The sequence below is a fragment of the Vombatus ursinus genome, unplaced genomic scaffold (assembly GCF_900497805.2).
Source record: "Vombatus ursinus unplaced genomic scaffold, bare-nosed wombat genome assembly UNPS02014799.1, whole genome shotgun sequence".
NCBI classification, from domain to species: Eukaryota; Metazoa; Chordata; class Mammalia; order Diprotodontia; family Vombatidae; genus Vombatus; species Vombatus ursinus.
Window position 1 is genome coordinate 26,129,399 of NW_020954577.1, and position 21,344 is coordinate 26,150,742.

At 38.8% G+C, this 21,344-nt stretch overlaps 1 protein-coding gene across 1 annotated transcript; it reads left to right on the forward strand.

Moving 5' to 3' along the window:
• Positions 1 to 7,310: 7,310 nt before the first annotated feature.
• Positions 7,311 to 14,145, forward strand: LOC114050675 (C-C chemokine receptor type 5-like). Its single transcript, XM_027872536.1, has 3 exons — positions 7,311 to 7,392; positions 8,087 to 8,169; positions 11,616 to 14,145. The coding sequence occupies exon 3, from the start codon at positions 11,622 to 11,624 to the stop codon at positions 12,669 to 12,671; it is 1,050 nt and encodes a 349-aa protein (XP_027728337.1). The 5' UTR covers positions 7,311 to 7,392; positions 8,087 to 8,169; positions 11,616 to 11,621; the 3' UTR covers positions 12,672 to 14,145.
• Positions 14,146 to 21,344: the final 7,199 nt, after the last annotated feature.

A 21,344-nucleotide genomic window follows, 5' to 3' on the forward strand; every position in this document is an offset into this window, starting at 1 on the left:
GCAATACAATGATCCAGGACAATTCCACAGACAAGAAAGAAAAAGAAACAAAAAGAGAAAGAAAGAAGCATCAGTGATCTTGCCAAATACAGGCGGATTATGAATATAACTCTGCTTCTGTCCCACCCTGGGAGATGGTTTTGCAGATTTGTGCTGCGCTCATGTATGGAGATGCTACTTCGGATTAGGGGAAAGAAGGCTGAGAGTATCTGCATAAGGGACTTTACAGAGCTCAGTTTTCTCAAAGAGAGATGTATAGTTTCAGAGACTCTTTGGAAAAGCCACAAGGAGAGAGAGAGGCTGCAGATATCTAGGGAAAATTCAGGGTCTGACATATTCACTTTCAAGCTTGCCTCCCTAGAGACTTCTAGAATGCACCTTTTTGTGTGAGACGAGTACCTCTCTTTTGATTTGAGCTGAAATATAATCTTACCCCCAGATGAAGAGCTCATTCTCTCTTCTGTATTTTTGGTATATTCTAACCTGTAGTATTTTACCAGTTTTTATTTGCTCTTTGCTTGAATAAATGGGTTTACTAGCTATTCTCCATTTGTGATGGTCTATGACATCAGAGTTGTCTGTAATAATCCTAAATGCGTCTAGATTAAAATGTGATTGGGAAAAATTTAACAAAATAAATAAAATACAATAAAACATAGATAATGTTAATATGTAGTTTTCTAAGTCAATATACCCATAAGGATCCTTATGCATGGTTTAGTGACCCCTGTTTCTATCTGAGTTTGACACGGTTTTATATAACCAAAGTTTGGTGGAAAGGTGCTAAGACTGAAAGTAAGCTAAGGGCTACCCTACCCTCTAAGAGGGACTAGCATAGTGGCTTTCCTTCTTAACTCCTAATCAATTTATCCTTAAACCAAAGACATTTAAGGGATAGGACGGACAGATACTATTCTAGCCCAGTACGCCTCTCAGAGACTTGAGAAAAGATCACCGAGCCTTGCAATATTCTTGGCCCTATCTGCTACTCCCCACCACACCAACCACTATGGGCATGGCTCCTGGTTCTCCTCCTGCCCATTGAGGTGGAGTAGGCCTCGAGAGCCACAAGCAGTATCTATACATTTACACCACCCATGGAAGCATACATCTCATGTGGGCATAACTATGTTACATATATTTGTGGTTTTTCTATAAAGTATTCACAGTTTGTATCATAAAAAAAGTCTACAAACACTTTCAAAAAAACAATCTACTGACCAAAGAGCAGAAAAGGCATGCCCCAAAATCCCAGAGGCGTTAAGAATAACTTATTATTGGGTCAGTAATTATTGACCTTGACCCAGCACCACTTATTTTCTGAACCCTATTGAACAAGATGAGAAGGAGATAGTAACATCAATAACAAAACAGACAAAACTGTTGCCCACAATCCCCCAGATATAACTTCAATTTATAAAAATTTAAGAACATTTTTAACAAATAATTATGACCTCTAAGTTACATTAACTGACAAGCTTTCAAAACACAAGGAGACATCATAGAAAAAATTAAAACCATGTAGGAACATGAGGAAGCGCTCATCATCTTGCGTTTGCTAATGGTGGTGTCCCAAAGGAGTTTTCAAGCAGCCTAGAGAAGATGAGTTTACTTCACGACACTTTTAGTCAATTTAGGGGGAAAAAAAGAAAGCAGGCATTTTATTCACCTGTGCAATAATCCATAGAATATAAAACATAAGAGAATAATAGGAGGATAGTGACTTGTCCCAGGACCATTTCTACCTGAACTCCATCCCATGGATGAACAAAGCAAGTTAAAATAATTAAAGTAACAGCAACAAGATTCAGAAAAAGAAACACAGAAGCAAAAGATATCAGAAGCAAATGGGGTATTTTTGTGATAGGACTTAGATCTGGAAGGGACCTTGGAGATCTTCTAGTTCAATCATTTTTACAGACATGGAAACCAACCCTCAGAGAGGTTAAGGAACTTACCTAAAACAACAAACATCATGAGTAAATGACAAAGGCAGGATTTAAACCAGGGTCCTCTGACTCTAAATGTAGTACTCTCTCCACTCCACTATACTATTATTTGGTGAAAATGTATACTATTCAATAAACAAACTATAAATAATAAATCAGAGAGGCAGCAAATGTAGTGAATAGAGTGCTGGGCTGGGAGTCAGGAAGGTCTGGGTTGGAACTGCAGCTCTGACAAATTCTGGCTGGGTGACCCTAGACAGGTCTTTTAACTTTTATGTGCTTCAGACAATTCCCTAAGACGTCTCCTGCAAGTCAATAGATGAGCTGCATCAAAGTTGGCAGAGAGAGTAAAAGTTACCCAGTTTGATCTTTCTTGTATTAACTATAATTTATAATTTTATTTTGGATTTTATTTTAGAACTGTACTTTATTGAATGTCTTTGTTGATGGTTACTTAATGTAGTATTTTTTTTAATCTGCAAAAACAAAACAAATTGTTTATTGAACGTCTTTGTTAACGGTTACTCAATGCAGTACTTTGAAAATCTGCAAAAACAAAAAAAGAAAAGTTGATTTCTTTCCCTTCCCACTGTTAGATGTTTACCTTTATTGGCTGATAGATATCAGCTCCCTATCTTTGGACAAAATCTTTAACTCTTTTTTTGTCCAAACTCAGAGGTAAAATTCTTTATCTCCTCATTTCCTTGTTTGTTCTTGATTGGAGGACTGAGGGAGGACTCTGTGAGCCATTTCCTGGAGAGTTTCCTCTCATGGAGCTTGGTCGAGGAAATCTGCTCCAGTATAGATAAAATGTGGTTTTGGGTAGTGGTGGGGTTGAGGCACATGTGTGTATGCACGTGTGTGTGCATGTGCCTCTGTTGGGGAGAGGTGAATTATGTGGATTGTGTATGTGTGTGTCTGTTCATGGCCAAGTCACTTAATCTCTCTTAAACTCAGTTTCTTCATCTCTGAAATGAGGGGTTTGGACCAAGTAGCTTGTAAAGTCCCTTCCAGCTCTAACACCATGATCCTAAGCAGGGGTGGATGGCTCACTTACATGAACTAAGACTACTAGACTTCTTAGAGACTAAAAGTAGAACACTTTGGGCGGGGTGGAGCCGAGATGGCAGAGAAAAGGCAGCTATTCACCTGAGCTCTCCCCAAAACCCCTCCAATCACCTTTAAATAATGCCATGAAACAATTCCTGGAGCAGCAGAACCCACAAAAGAATGGGGTGAAATAATTTTCCAGCCAAAGATAACTAGGAAGGTTGGCAGGAAAGGTTTGTCACACCTGGGTGAGAGTGGAGCACAGCCCAGAGCAGGCTGGGCCAGGACAGCCCTGGCCCCAGCAAACCCAGAGCTTTCAGCCCACATACTGTAAGGAGGCCAAACAACTAGTCAGAAGGAGGTTCCAGGAGTCTCTTTGCTAGCACTGAGGCAGGACTCTGTTGCTTTGCACACACTCGGATCCATGTCACAGTCCTGGGTAACAGTTCCACAGTCCCTGGGTAGCAGGGCAAGGAAGAGTACTAGCACACCAGAGCTTGTGGCAGCAGTGGAGCAGGCACCCTTGTCACAGTTACAGGGCAGAAAAAAGTGCTTGTGGTCGTCCACAGACCAGACCACAGACCAGAGGAGTAATGAAACACCTCTCCTTAGATCATACCACCTTGGAAGAACTGGAAACTTACAGGCCCCTAGAAGTGTCTCTGAAAACAGCTGTATATAACTTGGGATTGTGTGCCCTCCACCCCAGAAGCACAGCCCTACTTTAGCAAAGAGTTGAAAGTCAAGAAACAGGCTGAAAAAAATGAGCAAATAACAAACAAAAAATTCTGACCATAGGAAATTAGTATGATGACAAGGAAGATCAAAACACATGCTCAAAAGAAGATAACAAAGTCAAAGCTCCAACATCCAAAGGCTCCAAGAAAAATATGAATTGGCCTCAGGCCATGGAAGAGTTCAAAAAAGATTTTGAAAATCAAGTAAGAGAGGTAGAGGAAAAATTAGGATGAGAAATGAGAGTGATGCAAGAAAATGATGAAAAATGAGTCAACAGCTTGGCAAAAGAGGCACAAAAAAAAAAACCTGAAGAAAATAACACCTTAAAAAACAGACTAGGCCAAATGGTAAAAGAGATACAAAAAACCAGTGAGGAGAAGAATGCCTTAAAAGCAGAATTGGCCAAATGGAAAAAGAGTATTTTTTAGTTCACCAAAAGAAAGTTCACTGAAGAAAAAAAAAAAACTCCTTAAAAACTAGAATTAGCCAAATGGAAAAGGAGATTCAAAAGCTCACTGAAGAAAATAATTCCTTAAAAATTAGAATTGAGCAAATGGAAGCTAATGGCTTTATGAGAAATCAAGAAACAATAAAACAAAACCAAAAGAATAAAAAAAAGAAGACTGTGAAATAGCTCATTGGAAAAGCAATGACCTGGAAAATAGATCCAGGAGAGATACTTTAAAAATTTTTGGATTACCTGAAAGCCATTATAACAAAAAAAAAAAAAAAAAAAAAGAGCCTAGACATCACCTTTCAAGAAATTATCAAGGAAAATGGCTCTGATATTCTAGAACCAGAGGGTAAAATAGAAATTGAAAGAATCTACCAATCTACCCCCTGGAAGAGATCCCAAAATGAAAACGGAATATTATAGTCAAATTCCAGAGCTCCCAAGTCAAGGAGAAAATATTGCAAGTAGCCAGAAAGAAGTAATTCAAATATCATGGAGCCACAGTCAGGATAACATAAGATTTAGCAACTTCTTCATTAAAGGATTAGACAGCATGTAATAAGATATTCTGAATGGCAAAGGAGCTAGGATTACAATCACCTACGTGGCAAAACTGAATATTATCCTTCAGAGGAAAAAATTGACATTCAATAAAACAGAGAACTTTCACACATTCTTGATGAAAAGACCAGAGCTGAATAGAAAATCTGACTTTCAAATACAAGACTCAAGAGAAACATAAAAAAGTAAACAAGAAAGGGAATCATAAGGGACTTAATAAGGTTAAACTGTTTACCTTCCTACATGAGAGAATGATGTTTGTAATTCATGAGACCGTTTTCGCTATTAGGGCAGTTAGAAGGAGTATAGTCAGAGGGCACAGGGAATATGAAGGGATGATAGCTAAAAAAAAATTAAATTAAAGAGTGAGAGAGAAATGTACTGGGAGAAAGGGAAAGGAAGAGGTAGAACTGGGTAAATTATCTCATATAAAAGAGGCAAGAAAAAAAGTGGAGGGGAAGAGGGGGAGGTGAGGGAGAGTGAGTGAACCTTACTCTCATCAGAATTGGCTCAAAGAGGGAATTAACATACACACTCAAATGAGTATAGAAATCTATTTTACCCTACAGGAAAGTAGGAGGGGAAGGGGATAAGAGAAGGGGGTGATAGAAGAGAGGGCAGATTGGGGGAGGGAGTAGTCAGACAAAGCACTTTTGAGGAGGGACAGGGTGAAAGGAGAAAGAGAATAGAATAAACGGGGGAGGGGATAGAATGGAAGGAAATACAGTTAGCAATAGTAACTGTGAAAAAAATTTGAAGCAAGTTTCTCTGATAAAGGTCTCATTTCTCAAACTTATAGAGAACTGAGTCAAATTTATAAAAATAAAAGCCATTCCCCAACTGATAAATGATCAGAAGATTTGAAAAGTTTTAGATGAAGTCATCAAAACTATCTATAGCCATACAAAAAAAAAAAACTCTAACTCACTTATTGATTGGAGAAACACAAATTAAAACAATTCTGAGGTACTACTTCGTACCTATTAGGTTGGCTAATAGGACAGAAAAGATAAATGACAAATGTTGGAGGGGATGTGGGAAAAATGAGACATTAATGCACTGGTGGTGGAGTTGTGAACTGATTCAATCACTCTGAAGCACAATTTGGAACTATGCCCAAAGGGCTATAAAACCATGCGTCCCCTTTGACTTAACACCACTACTAGGTCTATATCCCAAAAGAGAAAAAAAAACAAAAAGGAAAAGGACACATATGTACAAAAATATTTATAGCAGCTCTTTTCTGGTGGCAAAAAATTGGAAATTGAGGGAATGTCCATCAATTGGGAAATGGATGAATAAATTGTGGTATGTGATTATGATGTGCAGGATGCTTTCAGAAAAACCTGGAAAAACTTACATGAGCTGATGCAAAGTGAAATGTACTGTGTACAAAGTAATAGCAATATTGTAAGATGATCAGCTGTGAATGACTTAGCTATTCTCAGCAATACAATGATCCAAGACAACTCTGAAGGCCTTATGATGAAAAATGCTCTCCATCCCCAGAGAAAGAACTCATAGTGACTGAATACAGATTGAAGCATCCTTTTTTAACTTCATTTTTCTTGAGGTTTTTTTTTTGGTCTATGTTTTCTTTCACAACATGACTAATGTGAAAATGTTTTGCATAACTACACATGTATAACATATTGAATTGCTTGACTTCTCAATCAGGGAGGGTGACGAGGGAGGAAGGAAGAGAATTTGGAACTCAAAGTTTAAAAACGAATATTAAAATTGTTTTTACATGTAACTAGGGGAAAATAAAATACTAAATAAATTATTTAAAAAATCGAAGTACAACATTCCTTTCTTCCCATCCCTGACTCCAGTCCTTTTTTTACCATGGCACAGTTTTCTGTACTATATTTCTTGGCAAAGAACAGGTCCCAGTTCAATGGAGAGTCATTGAAGTATCTAGGAGGACATGGCTAATCTCAGCTTTGGAGTTTTTAGCTCTGCCACTGATAGTCTGAAGTCTCCCTCTTCTTTTTTTGTTTCCCCATTCAGTCACTTTGCAACATTTATTAAGTGCCTACTATGTGCCAGGCCATCTGTAAAATAAGGCTTTTAACGGTAACCTACAAAGTTTGTGTCTTGATTCTTCCTTTGGGATTCATTAGCTAGGAACTCTTTCTTTTTTAGGTTTGTTTTGAGACTGGGTCTCCCTATCTCACCCAATTTCAACTAAATTTTTACTGTGGGTGCATCACTAGGGATCATTGGTACCATTCATTGCCAGCCATTGGGCAGAGGAGATATCCTTTACCATATCTGGGGAGGCTTCTAGACTTGTAAAATAAAGAGAATTGTAGGACCCTGAGCCACATACCAGGGTGTGCCTAACTCAAATCCAGGATTTCGAAATAAGATTTCAACAGATACATTCTATTTGAGTGCTGGAACAAGGAGAAGAAGAACTATGGCACTTCAGTTTGAGGATTTGTGAGAGTTGGGGTGGGGGGAAGTTTGGTGAATTCTATACTATGTATACGTGTTCAGTATATCCCCGCCCTCTTTTTTTTGCAGGAAATGTTATTTCCTACTTTTGCATACCAGGCTTTATCTACTGATTTTCACAGCAAAGTCTCTGAGAAGGTTAAAACTTTTGTGCCTTCTGGAGAAAACTGTCTATTGGTGAGTTGTGGATTTTTCTTCTCATTACTTTATTTATTTGGTACCATGGTTATTTCTCTAAAAGGGAGTCAGAAGGGAGGGTATTATAAGCATTCCATTGCAAATGCATTGTGCATTTATATTTGGGTGGCATTTAGCTCTGAAAACAATCAGCAAGATGAGAGCAAAGTGCTTTTCCCTAGACCATTGCTTATTTATTGCTGGATAATTTTGAGAGGCATAGTTGCAAATGAGATTTTCAGCTGGAAGCCATCTGAGAGATGACCTAGTCTAATGCCTTTATTTTCCATATGAGGAAATTAAGGCCCAGAGAGTGACATGACAAACCCAAAGTCACACAGGTGACAATGCCAGGATTCAAATCCAGGTTGCTCTGACTATAAACCCAGACATCAAGAAAGGGGAAAAATGGGAATTCCCCTCAGGGGTTAAGTGAGAGAGGGGATTTTTGCTGAAAAAACACAAAGGGGACTGAAATTTATCTCCAAATTAAGCAGAAAAACCTTCCTCCCTCCTCTCCTTGCTCCATCTTCATACTATCCAGCTTCTCTCTCCTCCACCTCAGTGAAAGAAAGGATGGATTAAAGTCACATGCTGAAAATGTCCACCGTGGAAGGAAATGTCCTTCTCCTGCTAAGATTCTACATATGTAACAGTACAGGCACTTGACTCATTACATTTCTTCTCCTGTTAGGGATTCTTACTTAGGTGTGGACTGGACTAGATGGCTTCTGAAATCCTGTGATTCATCCATCTCCTGAGAAACACTGTTGGAAGGTGAGAGTTTTTTCATTTAAGGTAGTATTCAACCTCACACGGCATTCCTATGTATCTGCTTAGTCCAGCGCAAACAGCATCAAAAGTTCCCTTTTCTGCAAGAACTTACTTCTTGCATGGCTTCCAATCAGGGGTTCTTGACCTGGTATCGGGTCCCTAGATAAGTTTCAGGCAGTCCATGAATTTGGATGGAAAAATATTTTGATAATTGTATTTCAATATAATTGATTGCTTTGACAAGCCTATGGATTTAATTGTATGCATTTAAAAACATTCTGCAAAGGGATCCAAAGGCTTCCTCTGACTACCCAAAGAATCTGTGCCACCAAAAACGATAAGAACTTTTGCTTTCTATTATGGGATAGAGATAGGGTCCGGGGCTATGATTTCATTAGCCCCAGGGACTTCTGAATGAGAGAATTCCTTCTATCAATACCCAGCTCATTTTCTAGAATTTTGAGAGTTTAAGTGACTTGCCCAGGGTCTCATAATCAATATGCATCAGGGAAAGGATTTTAATTCAGTTCTTCTTCACGCTATGACTAATATAAAAATAGCTTGTGACTGGACTTTGAGGGAGTCACAGTTCTCCCTCTGATTCAGGTAATTATTTCAGTTGTTTATGCTAAAGGAACTATGTCATGCAAAAAAAAAAAAAAGTCAATTCACTTCCCAGGAGTCTCAGTTTTCCTATCTATAAAGTGAGCCAGGCTGGATTCTAAGGTCTTTTCTATCTCTAAATCTATGCTGCACTGATCCTTTGATCTGAAGGCTTAATAATTTATAGAAAGTTCAGGTTTTAGAGCTTGCAAAGCTGGAGGAATGTTGGCTTCTTGTTGTTGCTGTTGTTTTTGTTCAGTTGTGTCCAACTCTTTGCAACCCCATTTGAGGTTTTCTTGGCAGAGATACTGGACTGGTTTGCCATTTCCTTCTCCAGTTCATTTTACAGATGAGGAAACTGAGGCAAACAAGGTGAAGTGACTTGCCCAGGGTCACACAGCTAGGAAATGTCTGAGGTCAGATTTGAACTCAGGAAAATGAGTCTTCCTGACTCTAGATCCAGCACTCTATGCCCTATGCCACTTAGCTGCCCTCTTGGTTAATTAAGGACAATTTGCACCATACCTGATACCTACAAGCTTTCTAAGAGCCACTGCTTGACCTGAGTTAAACTTTTGCCTCTGACACACACTGTGTCAGACATGCTGTGACTGTGTGACCATGGGCAAGTCACTTCAACCCTCAAAGTTCTAGAAAGTGAGCTCTGCATTGATAGAAGGAATTTTCATTCAAAAGTTCTCCACCGGGGCAGCTAGGTGGCACAATGGATAGAGCACTGGCCCTGGAGTCAGGAGGTCCTGAGTTCAAATCCAGCCTCAGACACATAACACTCACTAGCTGTGTGACTCTGGGCAAGTCACTTAACCCCAATTGCTTCAACAAAAAAAAAATTCTCTAGGCCAATGAAATCATAGCTCCAGTCACTATCTCTACAAGTTTTATAAGAGCCAGCGGGGCTTAGTGGAGAAAGAATTGGCCTTGTAGTCTGGAAGACCTGTGTTCAAGCCCTGCCTTTAATGCATACTAGCTGTGTGACTCTGGGCAAGTCACTTAACTTCCCAGTGCTGCCCCCCAAAAAATATTTTAAGTTAAAGATGAGACGTTGATCTGTATCAATGGAAGGCATTTTCTCATTGGGAGTCCCTTCTCTGATGAAATCACAAGTTGGATTATCCCCCTCCCACCAAAAATAATGAGCTTCATCTAATGCGACACAGGAAGTACTATCTACTCCATTAATTTAATTAGTCCAGTTCATGTTTGCTTACCTCTCCCCCGCTAGACCCTCAACAGGTTCTGCTATCTCTACTTCATGTAATTCTAAAGGGAAAGTGAAATTCTCCGCCCACATCAAAAAATAAGGAACACTCAACTTTACTTCTGATCTCAATAGTCTTTTTGGAGTACCCCTAACCCAAGGAAGAATGCCATAACAAGGGAAAAGGCAAGGAAGGTGTTTCCATGATAACTCCCCTAAGATGTTCTCTAGGGCATCCAGTGCCTTTGTTCATTCTTGACCCTTTGACTGCAATACAGCCTACGAGCTTAATTGTCTGATGCAGCCAATGTGTGCCCACAGATACATACATATAAAGGCTACAGACCAAATGCCACAGCTGCCCGCAAAAGGGAAGAATAATTAGCAATCCATGTATTTTGTATCTGTTTGCCCTTCTATTTACTGAGCTGAATATTTCATGTCTGGTTTTCTACTTTCAGCAGAGGTAGAGTTAGGAAGGACTTTGGATATAATCTAGACTAAGGCCCTCATTTTACAAGTGAGTAAACTTTGTCCTGGCCTCAGACACTTACTAGCTGTATTACCTCAGGCAAGTCACTTAACCCTGTTTGCCTCAGTTTCCCCATCTGTAAAATGAGCTGGAAAAGGAAAAGGCAAATCACTCCAGTATCTCTGCCAAGAAAACCTCAAATGGGATCACAAAGTGTCAGACACAACTGAAATGACTCAACAACAACTACAAACTTTGTCCCAGAAATATACAGTGATTTCCTTAAGATAATATGGTGAGCAAGCGGCAGATCTGGGACTGAAGGCATGCCCTCTGATTCCCCAATACAACATTCTTTCTGTTACACCAAGTACATAAAAGAATTTGCTGAAACTAATTACCATATGTGAAATTTAACATTTATGAAATCTTCCTATGGTCACAAGAGGAATGGAGTGGAAAGGTACAAATCCATTATTGCTTCTTGGCGGGGGAAATGTCTAAAAGAGCATGTTCCAATAATGACTAGCGGCATCTGGATGACACCAAGCTGAACTTGGAGTTAGGAAGCCTAAGTGTGAATCTGTCCAACTGATTTGCCACATCTGCGAAATGGGAACTAGCAAGAGCACCTCCCTTACAGCGTCGTTGTGATGACCAAATCTGATCACTTACATATTCTGCTTTATAAACCTTAAAGCAACTCTATAAATGCTAGAGCCCAGACAATGGGTCAGAAGCATCATCCTCATAGATAAAGAACACCACCATCAATGCTATCATGAATATGTACTGATACATGTACAATGCCTGTCATACAGCAAACACTTAATAAATGCTTGTTGGGTGATTGATAGATTGATTGTATGCATCTCTCATAGACTACTTGAGAGGCAGCTCACTCTAGCAGAAAGAGCAATAAATTTGAAGTAAAGAGAACTGGGTTCAAATTATGCCTAAGTCAGTACCTACTTAACATTGAGTAAGTAACTTAATTAACCTTTCTGACCACAGATTCCTCATCCATAAAACAAGAGGGTTGGACTAGATGATCTCCAAGGTCCCTACTAGCTTTACATTTATAATCTTGTGATTCCTGGTGATACTGTACTGAAGGAATGGCACATTTTTGGTTTTTTTTTTTTTCATTTGCAGGACAAAATGGATGAGTCAACCACCTCACCATTCTACTATGATTACAAAGCTCCCTGCCAAAACTTTGATGTGAGACAGACAGCATCATGGCTCCTCCCCCCGCTCTACTCCCTGGTGTTCATTTTTGGCTTTGTGGGCAATGCTCTAGTTTTTCTCATCTTGATAAGATGTAAGAAGCTGAAAAGCATGACTGACATCTATCTGCTCAATCTGGCCATCTCTGATTTACTTTTCATTGTCACCCTCCCATTTTGGGCTCACTACGCTGCAGACCAGTGGATCTTCGGAGATGTCCTATGTAAGATGCTGACGGGATTCTATCACATGGGTTTCTTTGGAGGAGTCTTCTTCATCATCCTTCTGACTATCGATCGGTACCTGGCCATTGTCCATGCTGTGTTTGCCCTGAAAGCTAGGACCGTCACCTTTGGCATTTTGACGAGTGTCATCACCTGGGTGGTGGCTGGGTTTGCCTCTCTCCCAGCAATCATCTTCACCAAATCTCAAAAGGAAGGCATGCAACACACCTGCAGTCCTCATTTCCCATCAGATCAGTCCACTGTCTGGAAAAACTTCCAAACTTTAAAGATGAATATTTTGGGGTTAGTGTTACCCCTCTTTATTATGATCATCTGCTACTCGGGAATCATAAAAACATTACTGAGGTGTCGTAATGAGAAGAAGAAACATAAGGCAGTGAGGCTAATCTTTGTGATTATGATCGTTTACTTTCTTTTTTGGGCTCCCTATAACATCGTGCTTCTCTTGAATACATTCCAAGTTTTCTTTGGTCTAGACAATTGTGATAGCTCCAAGAACCTTGGTCGAGCCATGCAACTGACAGAGACACTTGGAATGACTCACTGCTGTATCAACCCAGTGATTTATGCCTTTGTTGGGGAAAAGTTTAGAAGATACCTCTCTACTTTCTTCCGCAAATACATTGTCCGGAGTTTCTGCAAACACTGCCCCATTTTCCATGGGGAGACACTTGACCGAGTGAGCTCAACATACACTCCATCTACTGGGGAGCAAGAAGTCTCCGCTGGTTTGTAAAAAGGATTCCTTTCTTTTCCTTAAAAAATGGCCTGGGTGGGGGGGAGGATGTGTCCTACAAGGCTTGAAAGGAACTGAAAATCTTGGAGATTCAAGAACAGAGATCCCTAAAAGGCAAGGAAACACAAGAATATTCAGACTCCAGGTACAGAACTGAACTTAATATTCCCACTTTTCAATAAATACATCATCCCATAGCACTAGAAGACTCCTTGAGTATCAAATGACTTCTCCTGAGTTACAACAGAATGGCCTGGATCCCTGTGTGTCTCTGCTATTTAGTCTAATCAACCCTCAACCCTACTTCCATATACATACATGGATGTGGATGTGCAGACATATATGTGTATATACGTGTGTATACATACATAGATATAGAGATGAACAGATAGATAGAGAGATATAGTAGCTGAGTTACACACTGTCTATCTTAGCATGTCATCAGAAAGGTGCCAGAAGCTAGATCATTAGCATTAGGACAAATAGAACAATGAATACCAGACATTCAGGTTTATGGATTCTTTTATATCATGGATGATATGTTATGAGATATATACACATCCATAAATATATGTGCATACATGCATACACACACATGTTCCAAAGATTCCTGCTATGGCTTTTGTGCTTAAAATGAAATGTAAGACTGAAACCAAAACTTTTTGGAATGTTATCATTTTATGAAATAGGAAATATATATATATATATACACATATATATAATCATTAAGCATTTATTATGCACCTTCTATATACTAACTACTGAGGATGCAAATATACAAGTGAAAACATCCTTGCCTCCTTGCTTTCAAGGAGTTTCCACTTTATTCTTTTTTTTTTTTTTAAGCAGGGTAAGGAGATAAGTATAGGGCAGCATATAAATGGGACAGTAGACTGGTAAGGAGTGGCACAGCAAAGACCTAGGTCAAGATGCATCTAGTCAGGTGAGGGGAAGAATGGCTGATGACTTAAAAGTTCAGTGTAGAAATGGTCACAGGTCATAGGCCAGGCCATGGTCACTGTCACAGATTGAGATCTGAAGCCTTAGAACATCTAGTCCAAATCCCCCATTTCCCAGTTGAGAATACTGAGGCCCAGAAAGGGGGGAGGGGCATGCTCTTAAACCCTAAGGATTGAAGATTCCTAGAATAAGTTGGATAATTCAACTTCCCAGATTCAATGCATTGGCCTATTCATGTTGTTTGCCTCCTTTTCATCAGATCATTCTGTATAAAAATGTAGACAATGTCCTGGACATGGAACCTCCAGCTTTGTCTTGAAGTGATTATTAAATGGTAATGCTATTTTTTTTCCTAAAGCATCTTCAGAATGTAACTTAGACACTTGGTTAGCCCAGTTGACCAAAGCTGACGTTATAGTTAGCACAACTCAAAAGATAAGCCTCTCTGGTTTGTTTTCTAGAACTTCATTTTTCTAGATATGACTTCATTTAGAAAATAAAATCTTCCTAACAACACTGTCTGCCTTTCTTAAGGGGTACAACTGGCGTCAGGGGACCTGGCAACACAAGACCATAAGGAGGCATTTATACAGGGTGTCCCAAAAGTCTTAGTGCAGCTGTATATTGCTTTAAAGGTAATTTTACATAAGACACAGAGTTGTAAAGTGTCTCATTATCTAGAGGCCATCTAACCAACCCCTTCATCTTATAGATATGGGAAGGGGCCCAGAGAAATGAAGTGACTGGACCAAGGTCAGAGAAATAATAACAGCAATGATAATAGTTGATGTTCATTATAGCATTTTAGGTTTTATGAAGGACTCCATGCACATTGTCTCATTAAAGCCCCATCCATATGAGGAGCTGTAAGAATTATCCCCATTTTCCAGATGAGAAAGCTGAAGCTCATTGAAGACAAGTGCTTTGCCTTTGATCACACAGTTACCTAGTGTAAAAGTTAGGGTAGCCGAGCAAGGATTCAAATCCACATTCTGTCTTTATCTCATCCGATCCTATCAACAACCCTAGCAGTCCAAGAATGTTTTGCAGAAGAGGAAACCGAGGCATAATGAGGGTAAGGACTTGCCCAAGGTCACTAGAACTAGAACCCAGCCTTGGTCCCTGCCTCCTATTTGATTTTGTTTTTTTCCTACACCAGGATGCCTTCCTACATCAGCGTCCCGTGAAATGATTGTATCCCATAAGTTAATTAACTGGAAGGCAATGTAAAGCCAGAATCCATGCCAGAAGCACCTAAGTGGAAGGACAGGAAATAAGTGCACAAGATGATCTAAATAATAGTGTGTTTGGAAGGTAAAGTTTAATGAGGGAACCTGGTCAGTGAACGTTATTTTTTTCCCCCTTACAGATTAAGTATTACTTAAGGGAAAGCAAATAATGTCAATCTCTTCTACTTTGTCAAGATAATAACAGCTACAATTTACAGAGCTCTTTAAGGTTGACAAGGTACTTCACAAAAAAACTCATTTGATCCTCACCACAACTCTCAAAGGTGGGTGCTATTATTATCCCCATTTACAGATGAGGAAACTGAGACAAACAGTGGTTAAGTGATTTGCCCAGGGTCACACAGCTACTAAGTATCTAAGCTATATTCGAACTTAAGTCTTTGTCACTCCATGCCCAGTACTCTGTACCCTCTTGCTGCCTAATCCACTATAAGGTTGAGAATTAGAAAATTAGTCCTTTATAAACCTGTGTTAGGGAATATTACTAGTAGAATATGAGAATGTAAGGCATGTAATGATAACTTCAAACATAACACTAGAAGACGTTGTCCTTTAACAGATATTTTGTCAAATAGGTACCCCGCCAGGAGACAACTAAAAACGAAGCTACTTAAATTAACTAAACTTTCTATGCCTGTCTCATGTAAAACTGAACAAGGAATTTTCCCATACTGTCTGAATGTGGACTTTGTGGTCAAACGTCACTCAGAAATAATGGGAGAAATGGAGAACTGATAAGGAAACTTACCTTTCTCCATTCAAAAGACAGGTAGGGGTCTCTAGGTACAGAACAGGGCATACAGTAGGTTACTAGATGCACTGGTTTCATTTAGTTGTTTGGGTTTTTGTTGTTGTTATAAAGGAGGGTTCAGTGGTGGACAGGAATATATAGGAAATGATCTTAGTGCAAAAAAAAGGGAAATCAGTAAAACTTTAAAAAATAAGGGAGGAAGGAAGAATAAATAAGTTGAGGGAAAATATATATGGCTCATAACACTACAACTTGTGAAAAAAAATCTAGTTAATATTCAAGCTGTTTTTTTACAGTTCCTTCTACTCCCCTCCTTGCCCTTCTTTCTCTTTGCCTTGCTCAGAATCTTTTCTGATTCACTCTCTGAGCTGGGGTACAAAATTTAATTTGAAAACTACAAAATCTAGAACTCTAAGTATGTAAGTACAGGGCTAAGATAAATTTTTCTTATAATAAAAGCCAACATACCAAAAGGAAAAAAACTCTGAATTTAAAATTAGAAGTCCTCAGAGTTCATCTTGACTCCAAAAAACTGACAAGAAGACATATTTCCACTCTCTTGGTAGAGAGGTTATGGTTATAAAAATGTGTCACCCATTGGGAGAGGAAGCTTCTGACTCAGTTGGTTTTCCCTCACAGTTGTTTTTTTCTTGATGTTGTAACAGAGGTTTCTACTGGTTTAAGGGGCAGGGAAGTGGGGAAGGAGGCAGTTATTAGGAAATGATTATAGTGTATTTAAAAAGCATCAAATACACATATATATGTGTGTGTATATATATAGACATACATCTATATAAATATATACTATATATGTATATGTGTGTATATATATAAACATATTATATATACACACATATACATATATATACACATATATAATATACACCAAAAAAATAAAGATCTAGATTCTAGTACTGGACTGAATATGATCTTGGGCAAATTACATCACTCTCGTCACTCTCTAGTCTCAGTTTCCTCATCTTAAAAATGATGATGATAATACTCAAACTATTTACCTCAAAGAACAATGTGAGAATCACATGAGATAACATATGGAAAAGCACTTTATAAAACTTTAAAGTGCTTTATAAATGGAAGCTCTTATATCATTATTATTCAAAGCTGATTAAAATACTTGTTGCTTCCAAACAGTATAACATCGTCCTGAGTTATAAAAAGTTCTCCTTTATAAACATGTCTTCTACTGTCACAGAACTTGGTTTTCCCAGAATGGTTAACCCAAACTCTTCCTGTAGACAAATTGGTGTCCCTAATTGACACAGGTGCCTTACTGCAGAATTGTGTACCATGAATCAGAATCATGTATCATGGGCTGGATGTTGGCAAGACCCAGACTGAAGTTTCCACTTAGGGTTCCCACTTTAATTGCAGAAGATTGGGGAATATTGAAGAGAGATGTATTAAATAAAGCTTGGCACTCTCCTAACAAATCAGTTTCTCTGTTTTGATCATGATAAAATAAATTTAGCTCAAAAATATTTTAAATGTTCAATCATGTTGTTATATTGTGTGAAATGGACTCACTCTCTTTTTTTTTTGTGACGCAGTTGAATGAATGAATGAATGAGTGAATGAATGAATGTAAACTACTGCTCTAAGTCCCGGGAATACAAAAACAAAGACAAATTCCTGTCTTCAAGTGCCCTGAAAGGGGGAGACAGCAAGGAGTGGTGGACAAACACAGATCTTTTGACTCAGGGGTGATGCATGGGACTGTAGGGAATAGATTGACATACCCTTTCAAGTCACAATGAGCAAACAAATGAATGAATAAAGCATTTATTAAGCATGCTCTGTGTGCAAAGCACTATACTCAGTTCCAGGGATACAGACAGAAAAGTTGGACAGTCCCCCCTCTCCGGAAGCTCACATTCTAATGGGGGAGACAACATATATGGAAGGTTTCAACTGCCAGTCAGGTAAAAAGGTCTCAAGGTCCTCAAGGGGCAGCAGCAAAGCAGATGGTCATGCCTCTTCTCTAATGTCATTTCCACTGATTAAATCACATCTGTTTTTTATGTTGAAACATCTGGCAGTTCTCAGTGACAAGAACTTTCTTTCTTGAGTCTTCAGTAGCTGTGGCTGTAAAACCTGGTGGTCAAGGAGGTGGTAGTGGTTTGACTTGTCTTGTAAGTGCTGCCTCCTGTCTCTCCCACAGGGTGCCTGGCAATGGCAGTATTGATTTGATTATGGTTTCAGAACTAGAAAGTTAGGGGGGAGGAGTTGGGGTGTATGTAGATGCTGGAGGCACAAAAACAACCAGCAAGGAGATGTCCAGGAAATAAAGTGAAGCATGTCTAAAGCTAGACAGATAGTAGCTCAGCACTTTGGGGACCCAGGGTGAGCATTTTGAGATGAACAGTTCAGTCCTCCAGAACCTAGTCTCTGGTACAGGGGATAAACATTTATTCAGCACCTCCTGTGTACCAGGAACTGTGCTATGTTTTGGGTATAAAAAAAAGACCCTAGAGTCTCTCCAGCCTAGTAATAGCACCTATATCTAAGGACAGAGGAGTTGAAGAATAAAGATTTAATTCTTTCCAAACAATATTTGACTCCAGGTGGAAGTGAAACCTTTAGTGTTACAGTGCAAATCAGGGATGGTTTCTATTTGTCTGTGATCAGTCTGAAAAATGCTTTTTTGTGGTACTGCCAGACAGGTAGATCTCATTAGAATGGAAGCTCCTTGAGGGCAGAGACTATTTTTCTTTTTGCTCATATATAGATCCCCAGTACTTAGCACAGTGGCTGGCACAGAGAAAGTGCTGAATAAATGCTCATGCCTCACCTCCCTTATGGGAAACTATGCTAAAATCTGAAGCTCTTTCTGCTAAAACATCTAGGTCCCATGGGGGTTAATGAGAACTGCCAATAGAATGGTAATCTGGGCTGGGCTGCAACATGTTTTCTATGTGCCTTTAAATGAGCTTAAGACTTTGGGGGTCTGTGATTTTTGCTGCGATGAACACTCCCTCAACTGACATATATCAAAACTGCTCTATGACTTAATGAACAACAGTTGGATTTACATAGCCCTTTAAGGTTTGCAAAGTGCTTCATAAATATCATCCCATTTTATTCTCACAACAGCCCTGGGAGCTGTCAAGTCAACAAGTTATGTGCTATTATTATCTCCATCTTATGGAAATCCCCAGATGTCGCCACTTTGAGAACTGATGGGACTTGAACCCAGGTCTTCCTCATTCCAAGACCAACTCTTTATCCACTCTGCTATGACTGCTTCGCTAATGATTATTTAATTATATCAAGAAGGGAGTAATGATATGGCAAATCTTAGATGTTCATACAGTCCTGGAATCAGTTGGTAAGGAATTCAGAAGGTATGAAGTCCAAGTTGTACCTAAATAGCAATTCCTCTAGCAACCTCCTATTGCTGGATTATGCATCACAGAAAAAAAGTAGAAGGGAGGAGGCTTGTCAACAAAAATGCGTTACTAACAAAGATCTAAGAAATAATTTCACATTGCTTTTGTGAAAAGCTAACTAGATTTCATGGTATTTACTCAATGTCTAAAGGAAGACTTTTAGATAGATAGATAGATACATACTTACATACATACATACATACATAGAAACATAGATACATAGATAGACAGACAGATAGAGGGATAGATGACTAGAGCATTTATTAAATGTTTTAGCATGTGCTAAGAATACAAATACAAGCAAAAAAAAGCAGTCTCTGCCCTCAAGAAGCTTACATTTGAGTCAGGAAAGATAACATATATATAGGGAAGCTAGAAAGTTGGGGCATGGGTACCCACGTCAGGGTAAGGCATCAGGAAAAAAGAATAAGAAGTGTAATGACTGAGTGCAGGCATGAAGGAGGTGAAGCTTGGCAGAGGTCCTTCTTGAAATGATGGCCTCAGGGAGGGAGATCTCAGTCTGAAGAGCAGGAACTCAGAGAAGAGATTTCTCCAAGGTGGCAAAGCAACAGGCACAGAGAAGAAGTCTGGAGACTAAGTTCAGGTGTGAGTGAGGCAAAACATGACTGGGGTCTTTCCTAAAATGGTGGTCCGTAGGAGGCAGTCATCAATCAAAAGAGCAGATGTCACCAAAGTATTTACAATCAAGGAATCCTAAAGTTGGAAAGGCCCTTAGAGGTCATCTAGTCCAACCTCTGACCCAGTATGACTCCCTTCTTGAAAATAACTCTGTCAAATGGAATTTGCATAAATCATTCTAGTCTTAGTTTTGCCTTCTGGAGCTTTTTGAAATAAATCCAATCCCTCTTTCACATGATATTTGATGAGAGCCATAATGTTCCTTTTAAGGTTTCCTTTTTGTAAGTAAAACATGTGTGGTTCCTTCAGCTTTCCTCATCTAATGTTTCCAGACCCTTCAGCTTAATAACTCCTCTGGATATGCCCCAATTTGTCAATATCCCTCTAAAAATGTGTCTTCTACAACTAGTCACAGCACTCTAAGTGTGGTCTGAGCATTACGGAATGTCATGGGACAACGACTTGCCCCAATGGGATCATTATACTCCCATTAATGCAGACTAAGATAACATGACCTATTTTGGTAGTGTAATTATACTGTTGTTGATTTATATGAGCTTGTTGTCAAATAAAACCCCTGCCAGTCTTTTTCACATGAACCAGGTTGAGCCAGGTTTCTTCTGTCCTATATTATTACTGCATTTGCCTTTTTTTAAAGATTAAGAATAGGACTTTGCATTTTCCCTGTTTACATCAATCCATTCTTTCAGACTTAAGATCTTTTTCGATCTTGATCTTGTTATCCAATGTATTAGAGATCGCTTTCAGCAACTCAGAAATTGAATAAGCAAGCCTTATGGAATAGGAAGGGAGAGATCTAGGGGAAGAGAAATATGGTGGAACAAGTGACCATATTTGAACCCAACTCCCCCATATCACTGCAAAAAGAGCAGGAAATGTACCAATGCAAAAGAACAAACACAGGAATATGTCCTCATTGAAAGGGGGAAACATCAACTTATGAAATAAGTAAACAAAAGAGAGGGGGAGAGAAACCCAGCATAATGAATAGTTTGGGGTGAAAGAAACTAAAGAAAGGAAAAAAGTCCCAGGATGAAAAGTGGATCTATCTCATGACTCTTCAGAAAAGCTAAGGAAGAAATTAATGGAGGAAGAAAAAAATGAAGAAATCAGTGAATGAAGAGTAAAAATATATAAATAAGAGACTCAATAGTTTTTTAAAAATTGGTGGAGATTCTTAGCAAGATGTTAGAATCTCTGAAGAATTTGATGGTTCTAATGGAAACAAAATAATTAATAAAAAACCAAAATAATTAACTAGACAAAATCTCCCCAAAAATATTTAGAAAGAGTCTTAATGCAGTGTTTGAAAATGTTATAAAAATAACTAGGAAAAAAAACAGGAAAGAGTAAAGGCCAACAGAAAACACAGGATGCCAACACATAGGAATCACAAATTAGGCTCACCTAGAAATGCAATCTTCAAAATACAGAATTTCAACAACAATGAGAAGATTTTGCGAGCAGCATGGAAGAAATAAATCACATATTAAAAAGCACCAATCTTTCTATTCAGAACAAGAAATGAAAGGACATATATCAAAAAGCAAAAGAAATCAACCAATAGTCCCAAATTGCCTATCCAGAAAAACAGAACATTTTTTCCATTAAAATAAAAGTTTCATTTCAATTCACTAAAGATCTT